Source organism: Apteryx mantelli, chromosome 9 (assembly GCF_036417845.1).
Source record: "Apteryx mantelli isolate bAptMan1 chromosome 9, bAptMan1.hap1, whole genome shotgun sequence".
Taxonomy (NCBI): Eukaryota; Metazoa; Chordata; class Aves; order Apterygiformes; family Apterygidae; genus Apteryx; species Apteryx mantelli.
In genome coordinates this window covers 2,864,149-2,881,647 of record NC_089986.1, presented here as the reverse complement: position 1 = coordinate 2,881,647, position 17,499 = coordinate 2,864,149, and the positions used below count along the sequence as shown (strand labels likewise).

The following is a 17,499-nucleotide window of genomic DNA, read 5'->3' as shown; positions in this document are numbered from 1 at the left end:
TCTTCTACTGTTTGGTAGAATACTCTTTTTCTAAAACATGTCCCTTCTGCCAGAATTGTCCTGTGCTTAGTGTCAGACAAGGAATGAAATCTGTCTGGAAAGTCAGAGTTATTTTGGTTACCCACGTGTGGAACCCAAGTTATCTCATTGCAATTTTTTAGTGCATTGCAGTGCAATTTCCTATTTATTTGAAGCGGGACATAAGAGCATGACTGGTATGTATTGCTGAAGCAGATGGAACTAAAGAACATGTCAGGAAAGACTCTACAGGGGGAAAAAAATTAGGGCAAAAGCATCAGATGAGGGTTGTCATTTCAATCAAGAGAAGTAACTTGCAGCAGGATGATGTAATGTACCTACACTATATTCAAATTGAGCTGGAAAATGTTGGCAGCTCAATACGGAGGGAGGGTGTGAGGTGGGTGTTTCTGCAGGGCTGCGGCAAGCAGAGGAGAGCGATTCCTGGGAAGGGAGGGAAAATGCGGGGAGGATGCAGAAGTGCTGTGGGGAAGAAAAAGGCCATTTCTTTCCATCAGCATGGAGAAACGTCCCAAAGCCCAGACTTCGTTGGCATGGCCTCCTACTTGCACCGTCTTCAGTTAGTTATTAGAGTCATGCTCCAAAGCATCCAAGGGAACTAAGGTCGGGGCATGCTGACAACTACTGATTTGATCTAACAAGAACTATGGCAGGCTGTGGGTTTTGTGTCATTCTGTCGGGGCACAAGTCAGGTGTCAGAGCAGGAACTACAGTCACAAGACAGCACAGAGGTGCAGGATACCACAACCCCCGTTTGACCGGATAACTTACGGAGTCAGTGCTAGACATGAGAGAAAAACTTACCCTTCAGTTTGTGTGCCATCTGCCTTGGGGTTTGGGCAGGAAAACACTTCTGATAGCATCTGGTTTTGCCTTCTATCACTTCCCCTTTTTACACCAGTGTATTAACTGTGCTATGTTACAAAATCCTTTCAGACAGGAAACATGAACCTCTCATGATGGTAACACACAGAGAATTTTTTTTAGCCTTCAAAATGAGTGAAAGGAACCACACGTGATCCACATAATCCACGGGAAAAACAGGACAATCTGCCTACAAGCCGGAGGGTCAAAGCTCCACCAGAACGTTCAGGACAGAGGTCTAACTATCACCAGTCCTCTATTTTGAATCTTGAAGGCAGTGTTTTGACTGGAGGTAGGTTTTGTTTGAAAATGCCTTATTTAAAACTGTGTTAGGCAATATATGATATATGATTTTCTATCAGTGTGAAAAGGAAAATGACAGATTCAAGGACTGAAAGAATCTCTTCAATCACTTATTTTAAATTTTAGGAGGATTTTTTTTAAGCTTTGATAATGTAAAAAGATCCCGAAGGCAGTCCCCAGATATAAGCTCCTGCAGGTAGGCTCTGGCTATGCTAAGTCAAGAGGAATTTTAGAACTGCTGTATGTGGAGAGACTTTTTTCACCTTAGACCTCGTTCTTGCTTCTAAATAGCACTGCATTGCAGTATACAAAGCCAAGATCACTTTAGCTAAAGTTGACAAGATTTATAAATATATGATGCTAAAAAACATTCAAGACTCTCTTTTTCTAAGCCACAAGGGTGACAACTTCTGGTAGAGCAAATTAAATATGAAAACATATGACATTAAAAAAAAGAAAAAAATCCCACAGCAAACTCAGTATTTCTGAACTCTCAGGCAGTGGAGTGCTACACTGCAGTCTCACAACACTGCAGGTAACCACTATTAAAACAAAGGAATACATTTCATCCAAACGAGACTTAGTGCTTAAAAATAACTTCTGTTAAATAGCTGGCAATAGCTAAAGGGGAAAAAATGCTATTGAAGAGTTAAATAATTTCCAGTTAGCAGTATGTGGTAACAGTGAGGCTAGCTTTTTCCTTTGTTCCATCTACAAAAGTTTGCAAGTGATGAAGAAAATGTATTGAACTGCTGATTTTCTGGAGAGATACCCACCCACACATTCTGAGTACTTGCACATTGTAAATTATACGATTTAAGAAAAATGCTCACTTAAAACTCTGCACACAGTAAGTAGTTATGACATTTCGTAGTAAAATTGTATAAAAAGTTCACTATTTCAAACTTGTAATGTAGAAAATGATATATGCATAGGAAGAGTGGTGGAAGCTATCAAAGCTATATATACACACTATTTTTTAAATTAAAAAACTTTGTAAAGAAATCAAACATCTCTATCATTTTATTTCTCTACTTTGCAAAAAATTGTACCCCCAAAAGCTTCCTAAATTATCTGTAAATTCTTGATAAGTGGAAATATATTTTTATTGCAGCCCAGATTCCCCAAACTACAGCATATGAAATCCAGTCTGACAAGAGACTTGGTTATGAACGCTAATAATTGCAAAAATCTCTGTGCATTTGCCTGTATTTTCTTTGATTCAGTATTATGCTTCTTGTCCAGCTACTTCCCTCCGATTTCTACTAATTAAATTAGAGAGTGATTATCATGTACTGGCCACTGTAATTCACTTGAAGTAGCATTATTTCTATTGTCAATAACATGTTTGCGAGACAAGTTAAAAATCTTGTGTTGAATGTGTATTTTTTTTCAATGTTGTATTTGCAGCTACTCTTGGGGCAGGGGGAGGGGAGAGGAGCTCTTGGAAGTCAATTTCTGCAACATCAGCCAATGGAGAGAAGGTATAAAAATGACCATATGGTCACATTTGGAAAAGCAATCGCTTTTCACATGTTTATGTCTCTAAGAAGACCGTCTCCTAGTAGAAAGCATTGTATTCAAGCACCGCGCTTCAATAAGAACCGATCATTCTACAGAGCCGGTCCTCACCACCCGCATGAACATCAGAGGGAACACGATTGCCAGAAGAAACACGTGCTTTGTCAGTACACCTGGACAAGAGCGAGAGAACCGCATTTAACTGCAGTGAAACGCCGCCAGCCCGGTTCACTGAGCCGGGCGGCTGCCAGCGCGCAGGGCCGGGGGCAGAGCCGCGGGGGCGCCGCTGTCCGCGGTGCTGAAGAGCCTCGGGGCGCCGCTGTCCGCGGTGCTGAAGAGCCCCCGGGGGCGGCTCCGCAGGGCAGGAGCAGACCCCAAAGGGTGCAGGGGGCTCCAGGCTGAGCTTTGCCGCTGTCTCCTTAGAAACTGTAGTGGGGTGGAAAAGTCCACCTGGACATCTAATTTCAAACCATGAGCTCCTGCCCAGAGCAGAAAAGTTAATTTCATTCCCATGCCAATGCTTTGGGTTAAAGTCATACAAAATCTAAGATCCTGCATCAATGCTGCAAGAACTCTGGATGCAGGTATGTCTCACGCCAGCTTTTGCTTGTCTGTTGAGGATTATCAGGCTTTCTGTGGCTTTTGCAGATTATGTTTCTTTAAAAGGTTTACTTTTAACCTTTTTTAACCTTTTAAAGAAACAATGATGTCATTACTGGAACAGGTCATAACCAAAACCACATGCTAGTGAGACTTTTCTGGCATCATCATTTTTCCTTAATAAAAGTTCCATGAACATTTTAGCCTCTGGAAGCACAATTACAGATTCAGTTGTCTATTTTTGGAAAAAAATGCAAAACTCAGCCACATCCCACAAAGATAAGTTTTGCCACTTTTCTACATGATAACAAGAATTTAAGTATTTCTAAGGCAGAATACTATTTTCAAAATAATTCTCCCCCCCCCCTTTTTATTAAAAACAGAGTAAAAAGGGGTGAAAACAGGCAACTAAAGACTGCACAGGTGCTTCTTGTTTGTTCCTAATACAATAACCTGATAAGTGATCAAAAACAAGTCTTTTCAAACAGTTAGGAGAGTGCCTGTATTGCATACACCTGGTTGGCAAGTCCATTCTTTGTTAGGCCACAAAGCAGTAGCCTAACAAGAAAAATCTGTTTCCCATCTCATCACTCAACTTATGTTCTTTCTCTGTCATTCTACCCATTATACCAGTTTCCTACTGGGAGGCAGGCCCAAGAGAACATTCGATATCATAGCACATACACTTTGAGAGAACCAATGTCAGGAGTGATTCTTCTGTTTGTACACAAGTACCACGACTCATTACCTGATAATTTGATCTACCTGAAAGATTCTCAGAAGAAGATGGTTATAGGCACTCTGGCAAGAATATGTGTATTATAGCAATAGGGAGCTAACAGTGCTCTCACTGAGCACACATACATATGCAGTCTTAAGACCTGGATGGGGAGAGTCCTTTTAGGACTGTCCAGAGTAGTTTTTGACAAAGAAGGAAGCTAAATGAAAAGAGGAGCTGTTCATGTATCGGGTGGGATATTACCATTATGTACAGGTATGAGGTGCAGATAAAATCAGAGGGCTCTAAATCTACACAAAAACAATGGTGCAGAGTAGACAATTTGGCCTGACATTTTAAACAAGAAATGATTTATTTAAAACATGAGATGAAATCTCATTGTAAAATTTCACAGATGTTTATCCTCTCAGTTTATCTTCAAAAGATTAACAAGTGGAATTCTGGACTTCATCAGCACTATGATGGTTGTAAAAGAGTTGTAGTGGCAGTTGTAGGCAGTGACAGAAGACATTTATTTGTCTTTAAGTGGTATATGGTATCTTAGATGGAAAAATATCAGAGAGTCTTTTATGCCTTTGAAATTCATGTTCTCCATTTGCTGCCCAGTTGTAGACACAAGTAAGTGTTGATACTTTGGCATCAGTTTGGATTTTTCTAGTTGCCAGTTTCTGAATGCTAGCTACACTCTTTTTTTCCCCTTTCTTACTTTTAAGTGATGGGGATTTTTATTGTTTTTCATTGTGCTTTTTTTGGTGCCCTGTGTTATGTCTCAGTGTCATGACAAATAGATGCATGTGAATTCTTAAAGGTAAAAGCTGTAAATCGGATGTGAAAAATCAAAGAATGTTTTCACTAACAAATCTTCAGATCAAATGGAGAGTACTCTACTACGCATTAAAGTATGCCTAAAACCCAGAAAACTTTGCAAGAGATGCATACATTACTCAGTAATTTTCCAGAATAGTAATCATCCTTCTTCCTATTTCAGTCACAGAAAGCCCAGAAAAGGTTCACTGATCTGTTTGTTTCTTGAACTATTCCATCTGTAAACTTATTTACTATAAAATTTTAGTGACAAAGCAACTGATTTTCAATTACCTACAACTGTTCAAGTTACTTGTGATCAATCATTACAAGTTTGAAACAAATTATCTATTTTCCTCAACTACCATTCTGACCAGCCCTGATGCCGCAAGAAGGAATAAAAGATGTTGGCACTCTAAAAAATTAATTCTGGCCTTGTCTACCATCTGGTACTTGTGAGCCAGCCAACAAAAGGACATGCAGACAATCATAATGAAATGCTATTGAGATGAGATGCTCAGACTTCAAGGGCAAAAAGCCATATAAATGAAACGTGAAGGAAAAGCTGTTTTTTCACTAGCACCTGCAATGGATTCAGTGTGTCTTACATACAAGAGACACTATTCCTCTCCCACAAAAATTAAGACAACATTTCACACATGAGAACTGGTGGATATTATCAAGATTTGGCAGGAGTGGCAAAAATAAGGAAATCTTTCAGTTGTATTTTTTTCCTCCTCAATCTAGAAGTTTCTTTGCTGTAGCACAAGTTTCTTAACAGTATTTTATGTCACAAGCAACAGCTTTCTGCAACCGTGAAGGCAATTTGCTGATCCAAAACAAGTTCCACCATGTCAAATAAAAGGTATCATAATTAATGATTTATCAAGCTTCTGAGCCTTAGAATCACACAATCAGGTTGTCTCTCTGAACCGCAGCATGGTTAACCACAGCCAGCAGGGCTAAAGCTACAGCTTTTTGAAGCCGCATGCATAAAAGGGATACATAAGCTCCAGCAAGTTAAGGAGGGCTCACATCACCATGCATCAATGAAGCAGTGACTGATTACAAGCCAGGCACCTCACACTGGCCAGAGGAAAATCCCATTTTCCTAGCTATTCCCATCTCATGAAAACCAAACAGCTTTAAAAAAATATATATATATCACATGAAACTGCTAAACATGAAAGTTGCAGCGATTAGAAAGCATCTCAGCCATCGCCAAACACGGTACGAACCATTCCTATGTTAGTTACCTCTCACTCTCATCACTCCTTTGAAGTTATTTTAAAGTTGTTGCTTTGTGTTTCTGTATTTATCTTTCTGGCTGGGACAAGAAGAAAGTATCATATTTGAAGAATTCTGAAAATTTTAATGATTTCAAACAAGTAAGTGTCTGCATATAGGGAAGGCACAGCTCCCCTGCACCAAATCTATGAAGACTCAGGCCATCTCTGCTAACTCCTCCCAGTGACAGTATTCACGCTGGTGCCCTGCTTTTCCTCACATGCTGCACACGAGCTGTGCATCTATCCTGACAAAAAACACACCTTTGATTCTAGGCATTTTTGACTTTGAGTGTACAGGCTTTTTACTGGATTGCAATTTCCTGTGGTTTTCATCACTTTTTCTGCTTCCTGTTTGCACTTTTTGTCGTATTTGTCAAGAAAGCAAAAGCAAAAAAAAAAAAAGCTTTTAAAATATCCGACTTCTCAGTCTGAGTAATTCCCCATTTTCCCTTACAAATGCCACAGGAGGTTTGGGATAACAGTGGACACCAGCTCAAAATCTTCTCTTTCAACTACAAATGGCCAGACTTCATCCTTCACTCTCCAGTCACAGACCTGCAGACTCTGACAATCTCTCTTGTTCTCCAGCAGCCTGGCTAAACCTGGTTTTAGATATTATTCATCCAGTTAAGAGTTTCAAAATCCTACGCCATCACAACTGTTGGTCCCAGGTACTGGTACACATATATATTTGGCGCACGCAGCTTTTATACCTGTCCTGCTGCAGTAATCTGCATTTGTTAGCCCATAGGCTCTCATTTCTTTTGTGGGCATGAAATCCTTTCTGTCTTTCATTATTCAAGTAGCCAACCACTTTTATGCCTCCAGGAGTATACAAGGTACAGCTGAGGATCCAGTAGAGCAGAGCACGAGGAGGCTTGCATTGAGAAAGGAAATCAAAAGCCAGCATTAAATTTCAGCTGAATTAAGTGACTCTGTTGTGACAGTGGTTTCTCAAAACACTTCATAAATTTCTCTATCCCATCTGCATCACTGCTTATTGCTAATGTATTTTGGCATAGTCTTTCCCTTCTATCTGTTTGGAAAAGAAACAGAAAAACCTCCAAATAGCCCAAATTTCAGTATGACTCCTGTCAGAGACTGCATACTGCTCAGTATAGTATACTTTCAGGCAGACAAGCCATAAGCGTATTTCTTAGGGCACCAGCAACACTGCTAATGCAAAAGAAGTAACATTATAAAGAGCTTGCACCACTTCTTGGAGCTCTTGCTCCGAAACGCGGACCAAGACTGGTTTATCTGGCTAGGGCGATCATTGCTATTACTCTCCTGCCCACACTTCAGCAGTGCGAGGCTGATTGTCCCTGTTTTGTTCTGGCCTTGTCCTGCCCTGCCCAGAACCCGACAATGCCAATTCCAAGCCAAAAGCAACTGAGATTTGCTGTCAGAAAGGCACACGATCACCTTTCCACCTTCTTTGCACGTTTGTCAGACAGAAACCTGTTCCCTACAGCATTAGGTGGTTTGTGGCCCCCTCAGACTATCACCGCTTACCCGGGTGACGGAAGGGAGGGCTCAGCTCCGAGAGGCGAAACGTGCTGCGTGTGTGCACATGTGTGTGTGCACGTGCACGTGTACCTGCCGGCTGGCCCTCACCCTGGCGGAGGTGAAACCCTGCTCCACGCAGGGCCAACGATCAAGCGCAGTCACGTTTTATTTCCTCAGAAGCAAATATGAAACGAAGCAACTCCAGGCAGTGCTGTTGCCTCTTCGCTTTGCAGCGGTAGCTGCTCTCAGACCTGGCCCGATAACGCCTCCTGGCCGGATCGCATGCCTTCAGCAACGTCCCTCCTAGGATGCCTGCTGACCTCCCGGGCCTCTGCCCAGCTCTGCTCCCTACTTTCACAAGACAAGATGCCCCCCAGCGCTCTCGGATACAGACAGGAAAACAAGTTAAACACAAGGTCTGGTTTTAAACGGCTAGTAAAAAGCACGGTGGCATATGCCCTCACCACCAAGCCAAGGACCATCCTGCACTTTGCTGCTTAGAGAATGCAGACCTGTCACCTCACCAGTTTCCCAAAGCTACGGTCACTCTGCAGGTAAGCACCCTGCTCTGCTGCCAGGCACCGCGAGCCGATTTCCAAGGAAAAGCTGGTGTCTGGAGACAGGGCCAGGCCTGTCCCGGGGGAAGGGTGCTTTGCTGCTTGGGAGGGAAAAGCTTTTGAACGCCCTCTCTGCTCTCCAGCTACCAGGCAGCGCTGGGAAAGCCAGGCAGCCTCACTGCGCCTCCGTCCTCTCCTGCGACTCGGGAACAGCCTCGTGGGCCTCGTCAGGGTGAAAACGGGGGTCCCTTGCGGACTCGGGTGTTGCAATAATCAAGGACACATTACATGGATAGATGTTCCTTTGCCTATGGAAACGTTTCTTGATTTTGCAAAGGTAATTGCCAGGCTGGGCACCAGAAAAGTGCACAAAAATATTCCCATCTTCCTCTATACTAAACAACTGCGACGCAGGAGTGAGGCGAGCGGGAGCTGCATTAATGCAAACTAAGTAACAGTTCTAGCGTCCAAGCTTCATTTTCCACACAAATATATAAAATTCCCAGCTATGCTAATTTCCCCCCAAAGAACTGAAAGCATTTAAAGTGTATTGTTTTCCAAATTAGGTTGCTAATACAAAATCTCATAAAGCTTCTGCTACAGGCACTAGTCCTGTGCAGGGTACGAGGGACCTCTTGTGGTGGCTAGGCAGCTGGCTGGCCACTCTCAGCTATCAACTGTATTCAAACAAGTTCCAGCAGCACATAACAACCAGATCCACATTTATTCCTCTTATTAGAGGAACCTATCTCATTTAATGCATAAGACATTAGTTTATAAACCAATATTGCTATAGTTTATCATCCCAAGAAAGCTAGCCTCCAGCTACGAACGCAAGTCACCTAAAAATAAAACAGTGCACTCTCTCAGTAGTATTTTATTAAAAGCTGTCAAGTCTAATGTAGCCTACCAAACTACGGTGCCACAAAAAATAATAGCTACTGGAAACAGTTCACTTAACTTCATTTTTCACCTAGATAATACAATTCAATGGGGAAAAGAGAGTCAAATTGTCCTCGTAAGTCCAAGATCTGAGTTCTTAGCACAAGGAAAGTTATGCTGGGTCTGGGAGACTTTAGCATGCTCGCATTAAGTAGTATCATTTCCACCTTAACGAGCCTCCTTAGAACTGATTTCTAGACTTTCTTAGTGAACGCTAAAGCCACCAAATATCGCCCTGTGACAGAAGGCAATGCTTCAGAGAAGTGACCGATATGCACTCGTAGCAATGACTCAGACAACCTGTTCACAGGCATCCTGTGTGCTCCGGCTGAACAACGGGATGCCTCCTGCCCTTCTTTATTTGAACTTGCCGTGCAGTGTGTTAGACCACTCAACCACCCAGATTTACCAAATCAATTTTATCAAATTATTTTGTGCACTCTGGTCTACAGTTTCCTCAGAACTGGTGGATTCTGTCACAAAGCTGAAAGCAATATTTATAGACTCTATATTTATCTGTTGATTTTTTGACCCCAAAATCTCACCCCACAGATAGTCACAAATCCACACAGTGTTTTCAAAAGTGGGCTCTATATTTGGAATTCTAGTTTACAGTCATTTTAAAAAGAGAAGTATAGTCTCCTGCCACTAGTCACCCCAGTCTGCAAGGTGGCTTAAATATTTCTTCCAAAATCAAATGCAATTTGTAATCCCTAGATCAGCGTCTCTAACCCTCTTACAGAAAAAACGTAGAAACCACATTTACTTGTGAGAACAGTACCACAATTTGTCACCTGATTTTGAAAACACAAACACAAAATGCCGAAGACCTGCTTCTCTGAAGAAGTGTCCTTTCTGCCAGAGAACAAACCACCATTTGGAACTGCCTTTTCCCATCCAGGATGCTGCTATTATTGGCTACGTCCACCACCCAACCTGGCTAAGACCCGTGTCTCACTAACCCAGGATGAACGCGCAGCTGCACCTTCAACTGTATCTAGAAGAGGCATGTTTGCTTGTACGTATATTTGAGACACTACAATTCCCCTAAAAGCCCTTCTTCAATCATTAGTCAACAGCATAACTTTTGAAGAATAGCTCATTTATGTGATAGTCCTGGGAAGGAGCGGAGGCGGCCGTAGGAACAGGAGAACCGGCCGCAGGCGCGTACTCACTGGCGTGCTGCTGTCGGAGATGGTGTTCATGCTGACGGAGCTGCTGAGCTTGTCGGAGGCGAGGGACGGCGGCGAGGGGCTGCGCTTCTCTGGTGGGTCGTGGTGGGGCAGGTCCTGCCGCTGCAGGTAGTCACGCCATGCTCTCTGAATGCTGGTGGCAAAAATCAGAGCACAGCGGTGGGGGGATGCACGAACAAAAAGGGATTTCAAATACATATTCTTAACTGAAGAGGTGGTCCTTGGTGGGGTTCTTTTATGCATTATTTTATTTGGAGAATGTACACATATAACTACTCACTGCAGGTCTCATCTTAGCCACTGCTAGAACACCTCGAGATATTTGTTAAGTAGAAACAATTCTTTATTCCAAATTCCTCAGTTTACAGGAGAGATCTAAATTCTAGACTATATTTAACTGAACAGTTCTCTTACATCGTGCAAAGAAAGTAAAATGCAATTATCTGTTTAAAAGAATTCAAAATTTTATATCAGCTTTCAGATTATAATGTAGATACAGTTGCAGCTTCAGAGCTAGATCAACATCCTTTAAATCATCTCTGTACTGCTATAGCTGGAGGTTTAAAAACTGCTCTAAATCACCGCATGAGGATTAGGAGACGAGCTCTGGTTTCAAACTCTAAACTTTGATCAAATTTCTGAAGTCTCATGTAAAATTCTGTAAAGAAATTCACATTTCAAACAGGACTGTTAACAGCTTAGTTTAAAAAAAGCTCAACTTTTTGTGCTGTAAGTGAATATTCACAAGTAAGTGACTGATGAGTTAGGGTCTAAAAGCAGGGCCAAGGGGGCGTCCCTTGGAGAGCAGGGTGGGCAGCCGATGGCCCACCAACCTTGGCTCCTTCACCAGGTGGCACTGCAATATTGCCTGTGCGGTTGGGAAGGCGCGGGGACAGCAGTGAGAAATCTCAGTTATTAAAACAGTGTTTACAATAGTAGTGGGTTTGAGGCAAAATATGTGGGTGTTCGTATAGGATGATCTGCCATCTCCGCAGGAAAGCAGAGGTAAAGTCTGTCCCAAGATTGGGTTGTCTGTGTTACTGCAGTGTAATAAGCTAGAGAGAGCTCCTTTCAGGATTTTTAAGTAATTGAGGTTTTATTCACTTGGATATTAAGTCAGTAAAACCTTCAGTGTGTCTGTTAATCAGGTAGAGCATCCTGACCTTTACTTGTTCTCAGATTTGGGGGCAGTGCGAGGATCACGTTTAATAGCCACACCGTCTCATCTCAAGTGCCTGAGACTTGTCCCTCCGTGCCATCCCATCTCCCGCTACTCTCCTGGGCCGGGCAGCTGCATGTCACCCGCGTGACCCATTTCTGCCTCTGACCTCCTTTGCCGCGCATGGCTGATGGATAAACTTTGCCTGACAGGCAAAGCCCTGAGCAAAGGGGAAGGTGCCCAGCAGCAAATGCACCAGCCTAGCCCCAGTCCCTCTCCTGCTAGATGAGCCAGCTGGAGGCAGCATGCACATAGCTCCCTGCTCACAGCCCCTTCCTTGGGAGAGGAGGAATGCATGCACCGAAGGACTTGAGAGGAGGAATGTACAGAGCATAAGGCTTAAGAGGGCGAAGGCTCCAATTCTGGCTGCTGAGAACAGAGAAGACAGAACCTGTAGGTACCTGAGACACCAAGGCCATGTTGCACGGTGTGTGCTGTGCTTGGATTTGGGCAAGAAACCGCTCACTGATGCCGTGTTGGGCAGGAAGGTTGCTCTCCCTGAGGTGTCGGGGAACACTTGGCCCTTAGTCATCCTCATCAGCTGGTTGCAGTCCCATCTACAAGGGCTGGGGCATTCAAAGTCTCTGCTGCTCCTCTCCCAGGCAGCTTTGTAGCGAGGAGGAAGCTGATGGGCACTGGGAAGCCTCCACACCTGTGTGGTGTTGAGGGGCTCCTCCAGGTGGAGAGGCTCTCACAGCTGAACCTCAGCCCCACTCGCACTCCTGGTGCCGGGACCACCTTGGGAGCCAAAGCTCAGCTGGTCCTGGGAGGCTGTGAGGAGGATGGGGTGCATGGGAGGTCTTCAGAGTGTGCTGGACACCATTGCATGGGGGTAAAGATACGGAAAAGAGTCAATGGCTGTTGGTTGTAGCCATGGTCAGCACAAGGAAAAGGCTCCTGAGTGTAATTCATCATTTCCGCTGCAGGTTTACAGACTTGCCTTCCGCAGGAGAGGCGCAGCAATTGAAGCGAACCCGCCGGAGGCCGTGGTTATGCATTCAGCATTTGCTCTAAGCTGTACGTGGCCGTGGTCTCACCGCTGGTGCCAGCAGGCCCCAACTGGCCTTGCTACCCTGGCTGCCGCCGCTCCACCTGCCGCCGCAGCCCTGTGCTGAGCTTTGGCCCGACCACACGCTCCCGGCTCAGCCACCAGCGTGTCAAATGCGTTTTGATTTAAAAAAAATCACATCTTCACACCCGAAGCATTTATACTTTGCATTATTTCAGTTTCATGCTTTACTGCATAATATTTACATGGAGTTTTTACATATTTATATTTACATGCACTTTCCACCTTAAAGCATGAGACAATACTGAGTTTAAGGCATAACTACCTTCTAGAAAACTCCCTGAAAATTTATTCTTTCATCTGGCTTATATTTGCATGACTAAAAGGCACTGGCTGGATTTTAATTTGAAACTTCATGTCCTTTTAATATTTTAATGCAGCATTAATATTTTAAGATCCTTTATAGCAAGTTAGCTGTAGCTTTTCAACTGAAAATGAAATTCAATCTGAAACATAGCAATGAATAAAATTCTCCATGTAAAGCTACATCCTATGCCTGATGTTACAGAATTCTGCCTGGAAATAGTTTGGGGCTTCAGTGTAAAGACATCCACGTTTTTTGATGTAAGTGAGGTTTGTCCGCAGAGAAGTTCAGTGATGAAGGGTGCCCCATCCAAGCGGACACGAAAGTGGAATTCTTCACTTGGACAGACACGTGGATAAGCTTTAAATTTTGAGCTTTAAGTTACACCGCCGGTGTTACTGTGTTCCCTCATACGGCACAATCCAGCCTGGCAGAATAACTGACCACAGCGTAAACTACAACACAAGCGGGAAACGCATTGCAAAGGCTGCAATTACTCCACTTGGGAAGCTGGGGGAGTTTATTCCCAGGAGAAGAAGAGTGGCTTATTTCTTCCCTCCCAGGTGCTGTAGCTACATGCTACGTATCTATAACGCCCTGGCTGAATGCTTTATTTCCCACAAAGGACAGCAGTGCACCCTCCGGTCCAGGACTTGTGTCTTCCTCCCAGCGCGAAACCAGAGGCTGCCCCTTGCAGAGGAGTCCTGCAAAGCTCCTGGAGGAACTTCAGCTGGGGCTTCCTCTTCCCTCAGCTGTGAAAAATACCACTGGAGAGATTTCTACCATGCTTTCACCTTCTAGGACATTCTCTTTTTATGTGAAAAATCTGGCAGGTTCTCAAATATTCTCTTGTTTTACAGAGGAAGTTACAAAATTAGCGTAACATTTAAGTTTAACACCTGAAACTCAATTCAAAGAGAATATTCACATGCTTAAAGGTAGATGAGAGCTTAACTACCTTGCTAAATTAAGGCTTTTTTATACTTAATGTTCCACAGAAATCCCAGACGAATACAGCCTGGATTCCATGGTTCAGGAATCTAGCAATCCCAGCTGCGTTCAACCACCGAAGCAACAGTCTTTGCTACTTACATTTTCACTTTTGATTCCAAGGGCTGTAAGTTGATAGGATATTTTTCAATATTGTTTTCCTCATCCATGGCAAGCTGATGGCTACGAAAGAGAAAAGAAGATGCTTTCAATGTGTCTCAGCATGACATTTTTGCAATCACTGCGAATTAATTCAGGAATTTTGACAAGACCATACATGAGCTGCTTATTTAAAGGTGTTGCTGTCTTTGGAGGGAGGCATCTGGGTCCCCGTGTGCAGCCCCATTTGACTGTTAACAAAAAGTAAGAATTTGAATCCAGTTTCCAGACTGGAGCCTGCCTGAGTTCTCTGCACATCTCAGCACTAAACCTCCCAGATGCCACAGCTCCAGTGACAGGCACACCCAGCAAAGAAGCTGCTGCAAATAAAAAACATTGGCAAATAGAATAGATATTCTTGCTAAATTAACTTTCACCCCTGGGGCTAGATTTGAAAAGCTGGAGAGTAAAATGGAAAGTAACAATGGTAATGCTGGTAGCAAATGAATTACATCAGCAAAAGCCATACGAGAATATGAAGAAAAAAATTCCTTGTAATAAGAGATGACCAAGGAATTGGTGCTGCAAACTGATCATTTTGAGAAAGCAATTTTAAAATGCTAGAAGATAAAAAATCAAATATTTTGGGACACTGCTTTAGATGGGACTAGCAACATGAATGACAGTTCTTCGCGTGAAAATTTGTAAGATGAGACCCCAACCTGTGGAGTTATTTTGAGACTTTACTGGACACTTAATTACATCATTCAATCAGCAGCAGTTTTCAGAAATTATCCTCCTGTAACTAAAAACAAGAATTGTTTATGGGAGAGACGCAAAATCTCGAAAGATTCAGTATATTACCAAGCAAAAAACATGGTCTACAACTGAAAGACGGTCCCTCAAAGAGCACAGGCAACCAAAGAAAAACCATCAAACAGGCTGTTGAAGTGAGTGGCCGCCTTCGCTGGATCACGTTTTGCATCTTTTCACCCGACCGTGTTCAGAAGAGATGCTCGTTCCCCCCAGTCTGCCGGTTCAGGCTCCAGCTCCTCCTTGTGCAGGACAGACACCACTGTCACCCTCTCCAGGCTACTTGTGCTAGAGGAACATTTAACTGTTGCCTTATAAATGCCATTTCATGTGTGAAACCCCAGATTTACCTTTGAAGTAAATATTTGCCATCATTGACCTGTTCCAAGGTGTTCTGGAGCCTTTTGAGTTCTTCCTACAAGGAGAGAAACAACATTTCAGTGTGCTGGTGGGAACCCTTGTTTGACACTGGAGACTCGCCCTCGACCTCACAGCGCTGTGAGCTAACCATTAAACCAAACGATCCCTCCTGTAACGTCTACAGGTTTGCTTTCCAATTTAGACATCCAAAATTACTACAAAGAGGCCACTATATTTGTCAAGATGTCCAATACATCACTGTGAAAAGAAATACCAGACCTACAAAAAAAAAGATAGGCAGAGCAAAAGAGAAAAAAAGGGAAGTATTTTTTTCTTTTATTAGGTATGTGGCTGCTTTGATTTGAGAGATGGTCTTGATAAGAGGCAAGCTAACAGCAGCTCATCCTTCCAGACATTTCTTTGTTCTGCAATCAAACAGTATTCAGTCTCATAATTAAGAGAGTCACTGGCTGAGATGTACAGCTTGATGTCTTCACCAGGGTATTTGCATCAGAGCCTGTTCTCAACAGACGAGATGCCACAAGTTTAACTCCATACGCATAGCTGGGATTCCTTACCTCCACACTAAAGGGCGAGGAGAAAACCCATGAATTTCAGCACTCAGATATGGCTTAAAAAGCAAAATCATTTCTGACTGGCACAAGCTTTATTGTTCAGAAGGGGTGGGAGTAGGGGGAAAGACCTATAATTGACCTAAAATTGAAAAATACGATTAGTTATCAGGGAGGAAATTCAACTGAAAACAAAACAGGTGAAAACCCCAAAATTTTAAAGCTGATTGATTGTGATTTCTATTAGTTTATTTTCCTGGTGTTGAAATATGTCCATGGGCCAGGTAGCTCTGAGGAGACTGACTAGTAATCTGAAGATGAACTAGGCCTCTGAGTAAGACTGACATGAGCTTACCTAAAGGGAAACCTGAGCAATGGCATCTCTAGCTCCTGAAACATGGCTCTTTTCTTCCTCTGCTCCTCACAGCAATAGAAGTCCCAGGGCAAACTGCAGAAAGACCTCACGCAATGCCAGGCATGGCTTTCCCACAAAGCTGCCGATGGACATGGCCATCCTGTCCATTCCCACAGATTTTACCCGTAAGGGTGCATCTCTAGCTCTTGATTATCATACATAAAGGAAGCATATTGCCCTAAAATTTCTAAGGGGTAAAACTTTTCAGTTGCATGAAAATGAAGCCAAAGGACCTCGGTTGCTGACTGGTTGCTGCACTGTGCTAGAGACTGTATAACACGGAGCTGAAAGCCGCAGCCTGCTCAGAGGATATAAAGTCTTCATTAATGAGAGGACTCTATAGAGGAATTGAACAAATGAGGCTGCGAGGCGAAGGGGGGGCAGGTGGAAAGGCCAGCGGCTCACAGAAACCGGATTTCTTACAGACCAGATTTGGGTACCAAATTGCAAGGTGAGGTGGGCTGCTAGCAGCTGGCCACGCTCTAAAAGCATTCAAGCTGGGGGGGGCCCTCAAAGAGGGAGCAGAGGGGCAATTCAGATCATAAAAGTGTCTGAGGGTGACAATTTTGTAATTCTCCTGGGCAATGCACGTGGCTAGTGAGGGGCCATGTGAGAACTGCGCATGGAGCAGGAGCCTGGCTGCTGTTGGGGATGGGTGAAGGGTTTCCTTACTCGTCTCCCAGCAAAGGCTCCTGCTGCTGGAGGGGACAAGAGAGAAGGTCCCAGAGGACGGGACTTGTTTCGCGGTACGTGGGTACTCTCAGTATTAAACGCCTGCTCCTCTTAGAGGCCCTACCTTGTGCTGCCCGGCTTGGGGGCGTTCCTGGCATACAGCTCCTTGTTGCCTTTAACATCACAGGGGAAAAGACCATACTGAGGACCCCTCTCTGGGATCCAGGCTTGGGGAAGTACTGCCCAGCTCTTGTCTTTATCACATACACATTGTCTACAAACCTCAGGGCCACCACGCTCCAGGTGACGCGTTTCCTGGGACTGGGACATCCGTCACTGCTCCCCGCCATGCAGGGACACCGAGGTGGTGCCTCGTAAGGCACCATCCCACAAAGCCATCCCACAGCAGGGCATTAACGAGGTGGCCACGCACGCCTGGTCTCCTCAAAAGCCAGGCTGACAAACCCCCAAGTCCCCCAGACCGCATCCTTGCGGTGCGACATGACTAGCACCGTTGTCCTGAGATGCAGCGCATGTGCCTGGAAGACGAGGAGCCGATGCTCCAAGCATAGCTTGTGTCTTCTTGTGGCTCCTGAAGTCGGGAATCAAACGTAAAAGACACAGGC

The 17,499-nt window shown here is 44.0% G+C and overlaps 1 protein-coding gene across 1 annotated transcript in view; it reads right to left on the bottom strand.

Moving 5' to 3' along the window:
• SCHIP1 (schwannomin interacting protein 1) overlaps positions 1 to 15,365 on the bottom strand; it is a 150,909-nt gene extending 135,544 nt beyond the window's left edge. The window contains 3 exon segments of the mRNA XM_067302168.1: positions 10,343 to 10,493; positions 14,045 to 14,125; positions 15,205 to 15,365. Coding sequence (XP_067158269.1) covers positions 10,343 to 10,493; positions 14,045 to 14,125; positions 15,205 to 15,365 — 393 coding nt within the window.
• Between the last annotated feature and the right edge of the window lie 2,134 nt (positions 15,366 to 17,499).